The sequence below is a fragment of the Apteryx mantelli genome, chromosome 2 (assembly GCF_036417845.1).
Source record: "Apteryx mantelli isolate bAptMan1 chromosome 2, bAptMan1.hap1, whole genome shotgun sequence".
Classification (NCBI taxonomy): Eukaryota; Metazoa; Chordata; class Aves; order Apterygiformes; family Apterygidae; genus Apteryx; species Apteryx mantelli.
The window spans coordinates 22751996-22770919 of record NC_089979.1 but is presented as its reverse complement, the minus strand read 5'-3'; the positions used below and the strand labels follow the sequence as shown (position 1 = coordinate 22770919).

The 18924-nt window shown below is 43.3% G+C and overlaps 1 protein-coding gene across 4 annotated transcripts in view; it reads left to right on the top strand.

Annotated features, from left to right (window-relative positions):
- The first annotated feature begins 5867 nt into the window (after nt 1-5867).
- The window catches only part of RUNX1T1 (RUNX1 partner transcriptional co-repressor 1), a 116552-nt gene continuing 103495 nt past the window's right edge, over nt 5868-18924 (top strand). For 2 of the 4 annotated variants that reach the window (XM_013956903.2, XM_013956901.2), the window contains exon 1: nt 7512-7671. Coding sequence is in view for 2 of the 4 variants with exons in the window: in XM_067290283.1 (XP_067146384.1) it covers nt 13210-13258 (49 nt within the window). In the remaining 2 variants the exon portion in view is untranslated. Of the gene's footprint in view, nt 6264-7511; nt 7672-13205; nt 13259-18924 lie in introns of those variants that run through there. The other 2 variants (XM_013956902.2, XM_067290283.1) reach the window with 2 other exon arrangements.

Below are 18924 nucleotides of genomic sequence, written 5' to 3'. Positions count from 1 at the left end.
ATACCTACTTTATGTTAATATGCATTTTTCAGCTTAAGCTGTGCACTGCACCTTAGTTAAAATTTGATTTTTTAATTATTGTCTTCTGTATTCTAAAATAATCATGTAAGGACAATACTTGCACAAGGCAAAGTCTAAGCCTCGTTAAAAGGTATAAGTATATACACAGTTATAAAAGCAATATAAAGGAAACTAGAATACCAAATCTCTAACAGGCTTCTAGAGTTTTTATGGATCTCTGTGAAGGAGTTTTCCAGATATAGAGACATAGGTATTTCGGAGTAACCACCACAGTAAAAACTGCCTTCAAGAAATAGTCTTAATTTTTTTTTCAGACAGAGGCTTTAAACTATATCTTTGTTTAATTTAGTTTGATGCAAATATAAACAGTAGTGTTGGGGGGTGGAAAATATGGTTTCAGTTACATCATCCTGAGGTCATGTTATAAATAGAGTTCCCAGCTACAGCAATTTGTTTTTATTTGCAGTTGGAGGCAGGGAGTTCTGATACCCAAAGCGGACATCACTCTGCTCTGTGAAACCTCAGTGAGCCAGGTTTTCGATACAGGAGCACCCACAGGATATTGGTTAGTTGCAGCCAGCAGGGAAATACAGAGTTATATTCCCAATTTAAACTCGTGTGTAAGTGGAAAAACATACTGTCAGCATGTCGGTGAGAAAGATAAGTGAGTTATGCTGTTACTGTTCCATACACGAAATGTCGCTGTACTTTTTAGGAGATGTAGCACTGAGGGACAGCATATATCCGAAAAGAAGCTGGGACAGATCGTACACCTTGGACCCATGACCTTGCAGGGGCTGTACTCCATCTCACGCATGGGAGATGGGCGCTGTGTCTAGTTCAACACAGGCAAAGGAAGAAGCGTGCTGGCCTGTGGAGGAGGCTGCTCGAAGGGAGCTCCCCCCTTTGCCTCCCAGGCAATCAGCTCAGCTTTGGAGGAACTTGGAGGCATGTTTAGGTAAACAGCTTTGTGGCTGCTTATTTTATTACTGTCTGATAATAGACCACTATTGTTTATTGCAGGTGGCTGCCCAGCAGGTGGGAAGCTGAGGAACTGCGTGCGTGTGTGTTAGGGCAATGATTTCCCCTTGCTAGGCGAGGTATCCTGTGCGAGAGTGTGTGTGCGTGTTGCGTGGCAGTTAATACAGCACTTACTGCTTCCAGGAACCTCAATGGCAAAGCGTTTCCTGCTCTTTGACATTGATGGAAACAAAATTTATTCTTTCCATTTTGGTGTTTCCACGTTTGTTAGAGATGCTCCACATCTGTGCTACTCCAGCGCAACCTACACTTCTGAGTTCCATGCAGAAAAAAATCTCAGCACTAAAACTAAGTATTTTCTATGTTAAAATACATACAATATTAAATATTGATTTAATAAATATTTAATAAATATGTATTCCTATAAATAGAACATACACAACGAATTAAGATGAGATAAACTTTTTGCTTCTGGGAACAGAAAAGTTTTCAAAACCTTTTTTTCTCCCTCTTTTTCTTGGCATTGATTTATTTAGCCGATAGGATCTTTTCTCTTGAAAAGAATTGTTTTTTTAATAAGAAGCCACATTTCACTGAAAACAAATGAACTCTGTGACAGAGCTGGCATGCACGGAAATGACCGTCGATATCTAAATTTTGTTATATGAATTTTTTCCAAAATATCCCAACTCCCCTTTTTTTGTCACAGTGAAAAAGTACTTCTGCAGAGTGCTTTCGAATGCTGCAACATTAAAGTGTTTTTAAAGAGTACTGAAAATGGCAAAAGGCAAACAAGAATGCAAAAACGTCCTTAGCATATAACTAAATTAAGGAACTCCCCAAATAAATATATATGAACCAGGGCTGAAATCTGTCATGTTAGACAAGATGTGGAAATGTACATCAGTGGAGCTTGTAAATTCCTGAAAGCAGATAGCCTCTTGCTTTTAATTTGGAAGGAACTTAACACGTTTTTGTCACTTCCAAAAGCAGAGGGTGAACAATAGTGAGAAGAGGGAGACAGGCAGGTAATGCGTCAGCTCTTGCAGCGTGTACATCACCTAGTGGACATGCTCTGCATACTAAAGGGTGGGGATCTATCCTGCTACTGCATATTTTCTGCTCTCCTTACCAAGCACGGGTCCCGATGCGTGTTGCCCAGCATGCAGAGCAGCCAAGCAGCTTGGCCCCTCGGTCGCCTGCACCTGCACCAGAGCCCCAGAGCAGCGAGCAGCGCTTGTGCAGCACAGGACAGAGCAGCTTCTTCATGGCTTTGCTTCTCTTCCATGCAGGGGTCAAGGCAGGATTTAGCCCATGCTCTAGCTAAACTGTGAAAGATTTTTCAAAGAAAGTACATATAACGCCAGCGTGCATACTGCAGCAGTCTCCCTCCCTCCGTAATCCTCTGGAATGTGCGACCTACAAAAGGTGCGCAAACAGGACGAATGAAAATGAAGTGTGGTCTATGCTAACATGTAAAATATACTTGTAAATTAGAGGGTAAATTAGAAAAACATGGTTAAGGGAAAAGTTCCTAAGTTAAAGCTGTCAAGGATCCAGCTTAACGTTCTATCTGACTATTTAGTTTTATACGAACATTTACTGTGCCACTCAATCAAAATGAATGCTTGTCAGATGAGTGCTGTAGCAACCACAATACAGCCAGGATACATATGCTAAGGCCCAATCCAGGTCCAATCGAAAGGAATATCTAAGATTCCCATGTGCTTCATGGAGGAAGAAACTGAGCCTTTCGGCAGCGGAAGGCACTTCAATAGACAGACATCACTGAAAAATGAGTATGAACTTAAAGTCTGTACAATTTGAGTGGAAAAGTGTTTGAGTAGATTGTCTTAATTCTGGATGAGGACATGTGATGATGTTTAACACTCAGAGTTGCAAGGCAGCGACAATTAGGAGGGACATACTTGTCTCTATTTTTAAACAGCGATGAGGTGAGTTGATATGTAAGTTCTCTTCCAAGAATTTTAGTGCAGATGACTGCCCATAATATAATTATTCACAGTAAAAAGTAAGCCATGTTTCATCTCTGAACATTTGATCAGTCTATGTACAATCAAAATATAGTCAGATTTGGACAGCCTAACAGGATATTTCTGACTTCCATGTGCAACTATACTTTTACCAGCCTTCCTCTCACACAATGTCACACAGTGATACACAGTGTAAATCCTTCATATGTCAAATCAGACATGGCATCTACAGTCTGCAGAAAAAATCTGTAGAGTGTAAAGTTACCAAGTATTTGCGAGGTCTACTGTGAGGCTGCATTTTTTTTCTTCCTGGAATATGAATTCATCTTTCAAAGAAAATGTTTATTTTTCCATTTTCACTAAAACATATCTACATTATCCAGGAAATAAATAGAAAGAAGGAAAAGGTAGGGATAAGAGTAGTTTGCAACAGGCCAGTCTTCAGTCATCAGCTGTGCAATATAATAATACTTGATGGTTACAATCTTTTACTATTTAGGATCGTGTCAATTTATTCTCCCAGCATGTCTGAGAAAAGTATAGTTACCATGAAGTAGCCAGCATTTACCGCTCTCTACTAGACTTCGTTGTCTGAGTAAGCTTTGTCCTTACCATGAAAATCGTGAAATACTGCGCAATAAGAGTCAGGGCTGACGTTTTAAAGGGTGATTTCTGTGTTATTCTCATTATGCAAATAGAAAACAGAAGTTCGTAAACTTTAACCAATTTGTAGGTGGATGTTTAATTGCTAGTAGCTCAGATGAGACTTTCCAGAGTTTCTGAATCTAAGATGATGTTCCTTCCCTATTTTGGAAGATAATACCTAGAAAGTCAATTGATCCTTTAGACTGAAGGGGCATGTCAGAGGAGAAGTGCTGTGTTTTTTGTTTTTTAAGACATACACTGGGAATCAGGTCTGGATGTTCAGACCCTGACACTTCAGCAAAGCATACTCTGTGACCATTGGCAAATCTCTTATTTATTTTTCAGCTTACACATATAAAAATTGGGATGAAAGTATCACACTACAACGATTTTGAGGCTCAACTGAAGTGTGCAGATCTGCAGCAGACAAAAGAAGTCTTATAAAATTTGCTATTTTTAGATTGCTTTAAAATATTTTAAAATTATTTTTAAAGAGTCTGCAATAATTTTGGCCTTGAAATAGGCCTCTGTAAAACAGATAGCTTTTAAACTGAGAGACAATGCCAGACTTGTAGCCTCTCAACATTGTTGTAAATTGAAGTCACAGTGGACCCAACGATCTCCTGATTTATGCTCTGCTGAGCTCAGTTTACCTCAAGGTAAATTTGACCCCATATTCCTATAGGTCAATCTGTTCATTAAAGTTCCATGTCCCTAAATATCTGTAGAAAAGGTAGATTTAACCCTATCATAAAACATGTTTTAAGCATATTTTCAAAATGAAACAAATTTTCAAAGCTAATTACAGAAGTGGATAAATATTGCTCTTAACTGCCCATTGTGGAAACATGTATGTTCTTATCATAAATACAGGAAAAGCTCCACTGCATTCAACAAGACTATTTATGTGCTTAAAATTAGGCATTTGTATATTTGCAAGAGCAGGCCTGGAATGTGTGTGTTTGTGTGTGTGTGTGTGTGTGTGTGTGTGCACATGCATGTGTGTATAGGAATAAATAATGCAGGTTGATTATAACTTCCATTATACGCTAACTCTTTTACTAACCTTTGACACTTGGAAAAAATTAAGCTAAACTTCCAGGCAGTCCTAACAGTTCTAATGAAGCTTATTGCAAATTATCTGCAACCTAAAAAATCCTGTGCTTTTTAACTCAAAATATGAAAAAGATGCTTTTTTTCTTTTCCTCCATAGAGCTGCCTTCTTTATGTAGTGTCACCATGATAGCAAAAGTACCAGTTCACTCTAGGTTGCATCACTGACAATAATATTCTCCAGGAAACACAGAGAGGAATAACTGATGAATCAGAAAATACATGGATGCCTACTGAAATGATTATGTAACCAAATGCAAAGTTAAATGTTAGTATGCTTCCATTAATTGTAGCTTGTAGTAATTATTTTTCAGTGCTGTTGTGATCACGTTTCTGCTTTTAGAAGAATCCAGAATCCCCTTCCAGGGAAGTGTGAAATTGCATCTGGGCTCTGCAAGCCATGAAAGACTATAAAATTCTTAAAAAAGGGAGAGGGAGGCCTTCCTCGATACTGTACTTTTATAAAGAGTGAAAAACAAAGGGAAAAAGCAAATGATAACTGTTTTCTCTAAGGCTATTATCTAACGCGAAAGCAAACAGTCTGACTGGAAACCGGCTAACAGAAGGGGATTAGAGAGTGGATCTGAGCGCGGCTCGGTGTCTCGCGCCGCCGTCTCCTCGCACAGTGATGAGGCACAGGCAGAGGAGCCAGGAGCTCTCCAGATGGCTAGAGAAAGTGTTTGTCTTGGGTTACTGCAGGGCAGCCCGGACGCTTAGAGCCGGCCGCCCCGGCGAGGCATCATTAGGGAGCGCGCCGGCCGCCCGGGCGGGCAGCGGCGGGGAGCGGGCGGGCGAGCGGGCGGGCGGGCCGCCGCGCCGGCCGCGCTCGCCTTTTGTCGCGGCGCACTTGACCCCCGCTCGCCCCCGCGCGCCGCAGATGTCTCCCACCTCCATCGCCGCCCCCCGCCCCGGGCCCTCCCCCGCCGCACCTGGGCAGCGGGCCGCGCCGGCTGCCGGCAGTCGGCGGCGCGGGGCCTGCTAGCGGGCGCGGCGGCGGCGGCGGCGGCGGCGGCGCGGGCTCGCTCGCTCGCTCGCTCGCTCCCCCCGGCACGGGCTGCGCGCCCGGGCGTCGCCTGCCCGCACACACCCGCGCTCGCCGGCCCGGCGCTCCGCATCGCGCGCGGCGGCGGCGGCGGCACGGAACAGCACCGCGGCGGCGATTATCTCGGCGTGCAGGAGACTGCTTTATTTTTGGTTCTCGTCCTTCCCCGCTGGAACCAGTAGTCTCTCTCTCTCGAGCTGATCCTCCTTTAAAAAAAAAAAAAGAGCGAGAGAGCAAGAGAGAGAGGGAAAAAAGAGCAGCTGGAGTTTCTCCTCAGCTCGTTTTGACTTTTGTGGACGTGGATCATCTGGAGTGGGAAGGGAAGGCGCGCCGCCTCGCTCGCCCCTTTCCCACCCCCTCTCCCCTGCAGCAGCCTGGGCTGCCGGCTCTCCCCCGAGGCGGACGGGAACTTTTATTTGCAGCTCGCAGCCCGTGGCGGATGGTGGGACTCTCCGGCCCTCTGCAGCGTGAGTACCGGGCGGCGCGGGGCCGGGGGCGCCGGGGGGGAGGCAGCCGCGATCCCCTCTGTCTGTTTTTCCTTTCTTGTAGGATTTGTTCTGGCTTACAGGGGCTCTCGTGGCTTTAACTAACCCAGTCGGACCGAGGCTGCTGCTGTAACCGGGCAAGGTTAGCATTGCATGCAGCTCTTACGACCGGTGTTCCCAGCTCGCAAGCTTGCACCCTGAATTTGTCAAAAGCCCAGAAACCAAGCTACCTCGTTTTTCAAAAAATAACCATCGAGGCATATATTCTTATCTTCTGTAGCGTAGTGTTTCTGTCTCGGTTTAGGATTTGCTTTTTTTTTTTTCTTCTTTTTTTTTCCTCCTCTCTCGCTAGGTCTCAGAGCTAGCCAATGTGAACTGGAGTGCCTGAAATATTTCTGGTGGGATTTTTCTTTCATTACAATCGTCGGATTATATAGCACTGGCAACATCACTTTAGGCTGTTTCGCAAGAAATATTTCAGGCTGTGGACATCGTTTTCTACTGCACTGCAATTTTGCAAATATCCCCACTTCCTAAAACGATAGAACAGTAGGGACTGCATTTCCAAAACTGCAATACAATGCAATTGTGTCATCTCGTAGATCTGAGCTAAATGGTTTGATTCCACAAACTCCTCATATGCCATCCATAAAGGGGATTCAGAGCATGCAAACCTACACTCCCGGCCATTTAGACGAGCCTTAGACTTTTGGCGAGTTCGAGTCCTTTTGTTAATGCCAAAGTTAGGAGATCGGACTAAATTGGGCTTAGGGTAGGAAAGAACTTGCTACCTTTACTGTGGGACCCGCGAGTCCATTACATGCTGATTTACACAGAAATATCTGTGTTGTCACTGTACTCTGCTCTCCTAAATCGTTAGAAAGAAACTGAAAGTAACTAATCGGACGCAGCACTAAAATCGCTCTTGCACCCAAAGAGGAGGTAAAGCGTGACTTCCTTAAACTCGCTGAGAAGTTTAGAGGAGGGAGGGAGAAGGTAGGAGAGGTTCAGGCATCCTCATCCCCCCAGAAAGGTCGCTGTCCGCTGCGCGTCGGTGCGAAGCAGCGGCCCCGGGCCGGCTCCCGCGGGCGGGCGCAGCCGCGGCGCCCCGGGACAGCGGCGCCGGCGCCGCCTCGCCGCCTCCGCGAGGGCGCTTTGCAGGCGACGGGCTCGGTGACCGCCGAGCACCCCCTCCGACCCTGCCTTTGGGAGGACCGGTCTCTTCAAGCCTTCCGGCAGCGCCGGCCCGAAGGTGCCGCCTCTGCCGCGAGTCGCTCCCGTGCGCGATTCCGACAAAATGCCCCCGCGGTAGCAAATCTGCCCCGCGAGCCGGGCGGCTTTTCTGTTGCAAACCACAGCAGGACTGGAAGCCTTGCCATCCCATCCGCAGGTACGCTTGCAGGGTACGTAGGGCACGGTTGCACACTTGCCTTTGAAGCCAAAATAGGGCGCAAAATCACCATTGGTGACTGGCAGGACATATTAGCGATTGGGCAAATACCGGTCGAAACTTCTTAAAAGCAGTCCGTGTGAACTACCATGCTGTCCACAGGAACACGGCAAGTGCCAAACGTCAGGCTATAGGCATAGCCTTGGCTAACGAAAACGATGTCTTGAGTCTTGGTATGTACAGCCAAGGGTTTGCTCCAGCAAGTATGCGTGTGCTTAATGTAACTCTGACCCCTTTAACTTTTAACATCGCTTCCCCTAATTAATCTGTTCAGGTCCCAGACTTAAATGGCTGTCCACAGCTGCTGCAAATTGATTTATCCCCTGATGGTGGTCCGAGTTGCTGACCAAAGCAGGATTTCTTTTCCTCCCCATTTTTGGTCTACTAATCTGTTTTGACTTATTTCCTACTTACAGTAATGCTTGCATGCGTTTTGAAGGACTTAAAAAATATTTTCTTTTGACATGTAGCTAGAAACATAATTATTGTATTTGTAAACACAATATGTTAGGGCTAAGGGTGAATATAATTTATTTAATTATACCCTGGTAGCCTTACATTTCCTTCTCCATTTCTGCATCCTGACAGATGCAATGGAAAGTTTAAATAATCAACTTTGTTAACTGTAGTTTGCAGCACGAAATGAAAGGTTTTTTAGATTTGAATTCTATTGTCCAGGTTTTCTGTTCAGCTTTTCTGCTAACAGTTTTAGTGAATCTGGATAACTGAGAGGATTGAAACTGGTTTCTAATGGTTGTTAAAGCTGATGCTTGACCTTTTCAGGGGAAGTCTGAAAACCTCATTCAGTTTATTCTGGGCTGATTTCCTTAGGAAATCCAATATGATCAGGGAATTTCCTTCAGCTTGTCTGAATGTTAAGAAAGTTAGTCTACCTTGTTTATGTTTTGGTTCTAGCACTAGGGTTTTTTTGTGGCTCCCCATCAATAGAAAAATACCATGAAAAAGATCTGAATATGGCTTATTCATTATTGTGCAGCCTATGAAAATACTAAGTTGGTAAAGGCTTCAGGAGTTGCAAGATACACTGCAGGCTCGCTATAAAGGTTTTTTTCAGGAAGCTACTTTATTTGATTATTGAGAAGTTTCCTAAGATCAGTTTTATCATATCTGAGCCTGCATTATAACTATTACTCCTCTGTAATAGTTATATTGCATCATTTTTCTTTCCTGTCATAGGAAACTCAACCATGCAATAGCACAAATGATAATAACAAAAAAAACTTCACCTTTAAATCTGTTAATATCCTGGCAAGCTGAAACCAGCTGAGTATATAAGATAGCAGGAGCTGATGCAAATTTCAGCCTTAATGTGTGCAAGCATCTCTAAGGCTTGGTTTCTAGCTGTTCGAATGTCCTAACCGAGAAGAAACAATCTGTTTGTGATGGAATGCAGACAGCAGCGTTAGGTCACTGCTTCCTGGCAACTGCTGCACAAGTTGTTTTTCTTCAAAGCTTTTAAATAGTTTCCAAAATCTTTTAAGTAAAACATTGCCTTCTACCATTTTGACTACCTTAACGTTAACTAAATTTTGCCTAAATAATGGACCAGTAAAACAGCACACAGTGTCTCATCTGTATATACTTAACACTATGCATGCTTGTGTGCACATGGAGTTTTAGGCTGGAAGTATTGTGTACAGAATAAAGGGGAGAAAAATAGCTCCACCTGGAGTGCTGGTCAGTGGCTAGTCAGTTCAGGACATTCTTCCCTGTCAAATCCTGTTTCTCACTTCTCTGAAATGAACTTCAGACGACAGGCATTGAATGCAAAGCCCATTTCATTGAGGTAATATGCAGACTGCAAACTCTTCATTGCCAGACACTTTGGAAGAAATAGGCATCTGCACTGTTTGCATTGGAGGTGATGGGAAAAAGGGGTTGCAATTGTCATTTTCATCTTTCAAATCCACTTGCTACAGTCCGTTACTGTTAAATCTTTAGCTAATTGAATAAGGATATTAGCATGTTGCTATTGCGGGAACTTCAGATTTTTTTAAATTAGGGGGAAAAAAAGACCTTGTTCTTTGTTCTGTAGAAACTTAAGTTGTCATGCAGAGATCAAGAAGCCTTATCAGCTGAAATAAAACGTAAACTTGCTGTTGTATAGAGGTTATTTCTCATGGTTTGGTTAAAGAGCTGTAAAAAGAAATTATTTTAAATCTGAGTAAATTAAAAAAAAATACATCCATTTAGTTAGCAGGAGCCTGCTCTTTTTCATACAGCCTTTAATAGCAACCTAAAAGATTTATAAAAGTTTAAACAAATATTGAATTTAGCATAAGGAGTGAGAGTGTAAATTCTTAAAACATTGGCTTCCAGATTTCATTTTCTTCATCTTGTTTCACATGAAGGCTCCAAAAGAGGTGGTTTAAAAACTGAACTTTTAATGTAAAGGCTTTTGCTTTTCTATATAGATGTTGCTTTTTAAAGATCTGCTCTAAAATCACAGTTGTCCTGCTCTTGTTTATTATAAACTTGATTAGCTTAATATATGGTAGCAAAAATAACATCATGAAAAAGTATACTGTGTGATTTTGTGAAATAAGAAAAAATCAGCAGATGTAAAAATCAAAGTCAAAATAACCTGCCCTTTAAAAGGATTTTTTTTTTCAAAATAAAGTATTTCATCTGAAAGACATTGACTTCCATCTTCATTTTTTTTTTGCCATTGATATGAAAGTTTCCAAATAATGTTTAGAGAACAGTGGACATTTTATTAAAGTAAACATTAGTTCAGTATAATGGAGGTAATTGTAAGTGATAAGAGCAGAGCAGGTTATCTGTGTGTTGTTTAAACAGAAGGAACTATTTTGCACCATTTCCAGTAGCCATCTGTAGAGGAGAAGGGTTTGCACCTGTCTGTCCACACTAATTATAGATTAGGTCCAAAGAAATGAAATTCGAGTAGGCTTTCTCTTAATGAAATCCATAGTGATTTTATTGTAAATGTGTTTTGTGTACAGACGGTGATGGTTGGGCTGTGAGTGAAATAAATTGCTGTATGGCTGTCATGTACTTAGAGTTGTAAAGCAAGATACTGCTGCATTAACAAAGGTGCTGAATAAAAATGCAGTACTCCATTTGTGTCCCAGGTTTCAACTGTGGGTTTAGCTAGGTTTAGCCAAAATACTCACTTTAAGCACAGTCTTTTAAGGGTGTGTTTCAGGGTAGACTTCTCAGTTAGCATCATTTTCCTGTCAGTGCACTGTCATATATGTGGTCTTCTGACTGAAATATATGAGATAGAAATGGTTTCATTTTAAGTATGTACATACATACATGCAGTGTGTGTCAGAATTACTTTGCTCTGGCTTAATATTATATTGCTAAAAGAAAGTGAAAAGAATGAGAAAAGCATTCTGTAGTAAAAGGTCACATGAATTCCTACCACATCTGTTTATAGTAATTATGAACATAATTAACATAAGAATTACAAGTGAAGTAATGACAAGCTGAGTTATGAGATATTATTCCATAATGGTCATATGTTGGAATTCTCACATTATAGCACACTAGAATTCACATATTCAATGCTAGAAAGAAAATGTTAGATTTGTATCTATTTTAATGCTTCAAAACTTATCTGCCTGGGGCAGAGGGACTTTATGCTTTATAGGAAGGTAACCCATTATTAAGAGAGAGTCAGCTGAAATTAAGATTTCTAGCCTGCAGCTTGGACTTTGAGACAGCTGTGCTTATGGAACGCCACTTCTGTTACACATTTGCACTCTGATTGTATTTATTTTATTACCACACATTGCTTTATTTTTAAATGAGTGTTTTTGCAGCAAATTGTTTACATTAGAAAGGATCCTAGATTAGTTCTTCTTTGCAGAATTGTGACTTTAGTAGTAAAACTGCCTGTTGGAATGGCCAGTGTAGATATAAGCCATATACTGTGGCTCTGGAAGATGAGAATTTGATAGATTGTAAATTGGTTCATGGCACATTAGACTGCAGGGAAAAATCCCTAACATACTTAGTATTAAAAGAGCAGTCTCTCAGTTGTACATAATATTTTGAAAGCACATATGCAGAGAGAAAACTCTCTGGTACCTGGTACCTTTCAGGTTGAATTAATTACAGTCACTTTTCTTTGGAAATGCACAGAACATACCATTAGGTGCAAGGGCTTGGGTTTCAAGTGAGTTGACTGACTCTTGTAATATGACCTGTGTGATTACCTCTAAATATGGTTGTCACACAACTGACAACTGGAGGAAGTTGAGGAAGAAGTAGACCATCTTTAGAGTAAAAATACTATCTGAGGAATCCATAATGAATTTGGCGTGTAAAAATCATTTTACCTTTACTGAAAAACCAAATACCTGGTATTGTGATAGGAAAATTTGCTAAATTACTAAGGTTAAATATATAGTCAGAGTGGTTTATGAAGAATGAAAAAAAAAATTATGTTGTGCTATGTCTCAGTGATACCAAGAGGTTTTCGCATTATTGGATTAGTGGAGGATTTGTGACAGACCCCTTTTTATCTGACATTCATTGCAGTGACACGATTTTCACATACGCGCCCTTCCCCCATCCAAGTTCTGGTTTTCACTTTGTGTTATGTATCAGATTCCCTTTATTTCTTTTCCTGGGGAAAACCCGCTGTCTCGGCGGGGTGACTGGGGAAGGGGTTCTCCCCGCACAACGCCTGTCTCACTGCAGCGTGCTGTCATTGTCCCGGGCCCAGCCTTCGTGTTGCTTTTCCGTAGGCTTTCAAGACAACTCATTGCCTTAAAAATAAATGCCGATTCCTAAGGAGCAACATTTAAAACTTTTAAAGCCCGGGCGCGCGGAGCTGGCTTGGCAGCCCGGCGTGCTTGCGCAGCCATGGGGCTGTCTTGGTCTCGCAGGCAGGTACGGTAGCGGCGCGTGAGCCGGCCCTCGGGGATGAGCCCAGCCCAGACGAACCCGGGCTGTGCCGGCGGGACCTGCCCGGCTCCGCACGCTTCCTGCGGGCAGCGCCGCTGCCCCGCCGCCGGCTCCCCGCGCGGGGGGGGGGGGGGGGGGCGCGCAGGCAGCCCCTGCCCCGCGCTTGGCGGCACTGCGAACCGCGCGCCCAGGGCCGCGCCGCGGCGGGAGGCGCGCTGCTGGCGGCAGGGCGGGGGCAGGGGGTCCTCCGCGGGCCGCCGGCTCCGCTGAGAGGGAGCGCGGAGAAGCGGCCGGTGCGGCAGCGCGCCGGGCCGCCCCCTCCCTGCCCGCCCGGGCCGTGCCGACAGCCCCCGTGCCGGGCCGCGCCGGGCTGGGTTGTGCCGCCCCCTCGGCGGTGCGCGGCTCTGCCGCTGCCCCCGCGCCTTTCCCTGCCTCCATCTGGGCCACGCTGATACTGTAATCGCCGTGATGCACGCTGCCTCCCCCCGGCGCGCACTCGCACTCACACACACACACACACGCACGCACTGTGCCACCCTGACAAGCCTTTCGCCTCAGATAAGCCGCGACGCGCGTTTAATGAGTACAAAGCCCCGGCCGCGCCGCTGCCGCCTGCCTCCGCCAGCAGGTAACCGCCACACGCGGCTTGGGGAGGGCGGGCCGGGGGACACCCCCCCCGCGCCCCCGCTGCGGCGCCGAGATCGATAAGCGCCCGCAGGAGTGAAGACGCAGCCCCCTTATCGCCCCTCCTCGCTGGCGGAGGATTGACGTGCCGCGATCAGCGGGGGGGGAGCCGGGAGCTGCCTTTTGTTGTGCGGGAGGGAGGCAGGGCGGCAGGGCCGGGCGCTGCCCCTCCGCCCGCCGGCCGCGCCCTGAGGTGCGGCCCCGCCCCGCCCCGCCCCTCCCCCCGCCCCGCACGCCTTGCCGGGGGGGGCGCCGCGGCCGGAGAACAATAGGTCATTTAGCGCCGAGACTTTAACGGCAGTGGATGCGGAGCGGAGCACGTGGAGGGGGACGTGACGGGCGGGGGGGCCGCGCTTTGTGTGCGCGCTCGCGGCCCGGACGCGGCTCCCTCGGGGAGGGGGGGGACGCCGCGGCCCTGCGCTTAGTCACGGCGTAAATATAAATGCCCGGGTTGCTGCCCTGGGGGCGCCTCGACTTGGAAGGCGCGGGGGGGGGCGAAGCAGGTTTTGGAACTGCCGCGCACCTGGAGGGAGGGGGGGGGGGGCGTGTTGGACTTTGGTACTGGGGGGGTTTCGGTTCTCACCCCCAGATCAAAGCGACGCGGGTGCCCAGTGTGTGCGCGCGCCGCTTTAACAAACGGCTTCATCAGCAATTATTTCTTAAAGCGACACTAAACAATTATCTTCAGAAATATATTTAAAAGTTTGAAATATTTATATTGCTGTTTCACTTTGTCAAGTGTTTGCACAGATAGATATATAGACATGATCCGGTAACTAAAAGCCTAATTAAAATTTGTTTAAAGCCAGGGGGGCATGTATTCTTGTTGACAGCAGCAGATCGATAGGGTAAGACAATAGAGCCCCATTATTTTACTTCCATTGACTGAACATATTGACATTTCAGGTTTGCGATTGCCTCACTGAGCATGATGAAATGCTGAAATTCACAACCCAACTGTCTGGAGTGGCACATATATTACTGTATGTCATCTCTGCCTTCAGGTTGCCTTATCACTGAAGCAGAATGGTAATGGATGGCAGCAGAGTACTTTAGAGGGGTTGGGGCTCCATCAGTTAAGAAGCTGACATGTAGCAGGTTTCAGGAGTATCTTTAATTACACCTAGAATTATGTACGAGGAAAGATGGGCCTTGTTACCTGCTGCTGCACTTCAGAGTTTACAGGCTCAGAAGCAGGATAATAAGGTACTTATATTTCATATTTTATATACACGGCTTGTTATCTTAAACTTCTGCGAGAAGAGCCCCAGGACTTCTGGCTGCGCTGTTCGCGTGCCCGCCACATTAGCCAGTGGCAGCATCTCTGCCACGGCCTCGATGCTCAAGCTGCAGAGCACCTGCAAGAGCTTCGCCCAGCGTGTACATTGCATCAGGAAACAAAGAACAACTTTAAATGGATCTGCTTTGGGTTCCTCCCCCCTTAGCATCCTCCATTGACAAAGCCCAGAGAATGCAATGCAGAGAGAATAGAGTAGAATGATACATACATATATTTTTCCCTTAGTATAAGCATTGTAAAAAGAAATGTCTTTTTATGCAATATCTGTAGGTATATGCATATTTGCATATATTAATTGATGTGATTGTGCATAAATGCATTTATAAAGAAGACCCAATGACTACAGGACATCCAGTGTGCCTTATTATTTCAAAATCTTTTAGATGTTCTTTAAAATCTAGCTGGCTGCAGAATGAAACCCATCAGAGATAGGCAGAGATAGAGATTGAAATTAATTTAAAGCAGACAAAGAGCTAATATGGCAGAGCCACTAGTGATTTAACTCATTTTTAAAAGTAAGTGTAATAAAAATATAAAATGTATTCTGAGTGTGCCATCTACTCAACAATTGTTGCCATCAAGTGGACTGCTGATGCCCTTTAAGATGGTAAAAAGAAAACTAGTCCTTTATACCATTTTCATGAAAATGTTAGGTTTCTGTTTGATCAGCAGGTGCTGTTGAGCTGAAAGCCATGTGTAAATTTTCAGAAGGCCAAAAGTGTCAATTCAGAAAAGGAAAGTGATAAGAGAAAATGCAATCAGTTTTCCTGTTTTCAATTTGTGCAGGATTTGAAGAGCTGTTTTGTTAAACTGCTACATCTGCTCCAATATGAATATTGAACTACTTCCACTAAAAATAACACCCTATAATTTGGAAGCCATTGCAATCTTTTGTTAATGCAAGTGGGTTATTTAAAAAAAAAATCTATTCTGAAAAATCTCCTGCCTAATGTGCATTTTTGTTTATCGGCACTTTTATCTTCAGCAGATAAAATGGCATTATGCAATTAGGACCATATCTGTTTGGACTATAAAAATGGCACTGGATAGCTGAATGTCAGTATATTGGTAAAAGGGTTTAACTCTTACATTTAAAATAATTTTATTAAAAACTATGATTGTTTCTTAAAATGGTGAGTTACTGCTTCCTAATTGTAACAGCTATAGCTTTACTCACTATTGAAGATCTTATGCAAAGTAAAGGATGTTCAGAGTATTACAGAGCATTCTTTGGCTTATTTAATTCTTACTGTACCTGCAAATCTAAGTTTAGGCTGATCAAGGGCATTTTAGTTAGTGGGGCATTTGGAGTAACTTTTTCCATAGTTAAATAAAATGATTACATTATGCTTGAATGCATATGTACAAAAATATTCACTGCTGTAGAGCTGCTAATCCAAGTGAGTTTTATGAACCTGGAAAGCACTACATTGGTAGAACATAAATTTTCTATCAGAGGCATCTCCAGAGAAAATAGCATTATTACTTTTTAATTAAAAAAATAAATCTAATGAAAAGAGGGTTTGTTTGTTAATTTTTTGAATAAGAATCTTAATCAAGAAGTGCTCATGCACTGTTACATCCATTGGAGGCCTGAGTACATAACATGGGTAAACATGTGCCGGGTAAAATGAGAACTTTTCATTTACTTCTTTATTTTATATTTACTGCAACATAGAGAATTACCTGGTTTTAATGTTAGAATAGGTTTTGATTGCTGATTTCTAATCTAGTAGTCAGGAACTCTGTTCTTTGGCAGGTGTATATATGGGAAAGGGCCTTGGTGAGGCTTCTGTTTGGTTTTACAATTGGATTTGTAAGCTTTTTACCTTGGGGGATTTTCCTCAAAGTGATCTACAGATCAAAAATAATTAAAATTCAGTAAACTGAATTTTAAATATAGAATGGGTTTTATTGAGATCAGTGCTTGTGGTAGGTTGTCTGGAAGTCTGCGGCATGTCTTCTTTATGGTTTGTGTTCCCAAATGTAACTGTGTGCACACATGTGCATAAATTTATGCGGAATGACAGAGGGATGATTATTTATACAGATTTTATCCAAAACTCTGTGCGCTCCTGAAACATAACAAAAAGCCTCCCTCCCCAAAAGAGTGTTTACATCCTGTGACAGTCACTAGAATCAAATTTTTTAAACATGAAAGTTGTTTCCTTTCCTCCAAATCTTCTCTTCCCCAACAAAGCTAACCTTGTTAAACCTCACCTTCTGTGGGACGTATACATAGTTATAGACATATGTATGAGAAGTAAATACTACAAAAAACATAGCTGATCAGGGCAAAATGTCTGTAGCCTTAAATAGCTTGTGGTATCTGTCAATAGCAGAACTGGAGCTCAAGAAGCCCTACCTTGGCTGATTTGGGGATGTGAGACCCTTGAGGAGCTGTTTGTTAGTGCTAAGTGCCTGCGTGGAGCTGCCTCCTAACCAGTATTACCAAACAAATGCTCCATCTTAGTATGTTACTGGAGATGCTGTCTTCCCAAAGAATTTTTAAACCAAGGTGCTTCTTGCTTTGGTCATAGGATTTTGTGGTACTTTTCACTGAGGTTGTGGGGGAGTCTAACCCTAAAAGAGAGATTATAGCTTGGTATAGAGTATCTAAATTTTCTCAGCGCTTTCATGAGAGTGCTCTGTTTTCTCTGTTCTTTGCCAAAAATTCCCCATGCAGTTTTGCCGTTCGCTATTGAGTAGTTGCCATATTTAACTTCAGTGATTGTGAATGGAAATGTGAATAGAAAAAAATCCTTTCGTGCTAGCTTTCATTTTCTGTAATATGTTTTGGGATGCCTGGGAGAAAGGGTATCCTAGATGTTCAAAATATTATGAACGCATATGAAGAATTTAAGAGAAGTTCAGAAACATGCTATTTCATATATATAGTTGTTGTTCATATATGATATGGTGACTTATTCAAGTGATATATATATTTTTACTCTTCTGTGTTCTCTAAGAATTTTGCCATCTTAAAAGCACAACTGCAAGTACAGCAATGCAGTGGTATTCCAGCAATAGTATTAGTGAACAATCCCATGTTGCAACATGGTGGCACATGCTCTTCACGTGGTATTTCATGATTTCTTCAGTTGTCTCGAGAAGACATTTGATTCATTGCTGCTTCCTCTGTTAGTCCAGGCAGGTAGAGTGTGCTGCTTAAAGTAAATATCAGCTAAAGTTCATAGAGGATAATAGGTTTTTTTGGATATTAGGTTGCTGTCTGGAAAGACATAAGACTCCACCTAGTGGAGTGGAATTAATCTACAAACAGTGGCATGCAATGACAAAGTAATAAAAAGTATATAATTTATGAAAAGCCATGTTGAGGTGAAACAGGAATTTTGTCAGGCATCTGGGGAGATGGTTGCATGACCATTGCTAATTGTACAAGACTATAGTTACTTTTATAGCTCTAGGAGGCTTAAGTATGCCTGCCTTGTTAATATGTAATTTGCATAAGTAGTAGTCATTACCACTAGTCATTTTATTGTGTGATTCATTTTATTTGGTGACCTATTGAATACATTTTTAAATTTGCTGATGATGACTACACAGGTGCCCCTTTAGGTTGTGATCAAGTGTCATGTTTCAAGTAGTTTAGTCAGAAAAACCCAATCCAACCCCCCAAACTTCCCCACGTCTTTCCATTGTTTATTTGCCAGAATACGTTTTCCACCTTTTGTTTCATTTACTTCCATAACAGCAGTATCTGGCTGCTGGTTCTCCATGCCATCGTGACAAGTTGGGTGGCATATCGAGTAAATGGCTGCATAGATTTTGGTGGTCCCAGGGCTTAACATTCTCTGTTATGAAGCATCAAGTTAGTTAGGATTTTGTACCTGTACATTTCTCCCCCATTGGTTACATCATACTGTGTTACTAGGGTGGAATACAATGAAGTTTAAAGCTGGGAGGCAAGCAAACACCCAACTTGAGCAGCAAAGATACTGTCCTAAAATCCTCTTTGAAAATATTATCCCAGCATTTGATCACACTTGTGTTAGACAAGTTCAAGAAGAAAGCTGCCATAGACCAGCTCAAGCACTGACAGCGAGAGAGAGTGAAGCTGTTGCCAGAAAATGAGATGATTAGGATGCAACAAAGGAGGCAGAATGATACTACTGCAAGGGATATTTGGGAAGAGTGCTCCAAAGGAGTGCTTTCAGTGACATCCAGGTGGGATTTGTTGCCAGAGCCATTAAAGCATAGTGGTGCCAGAAACCAGAGAAAGCTGCTGACAAATTTAGGGATAATGGCACCTGGGGGTGTGCTATCAATGGATTGTAGTGCCAGGATGA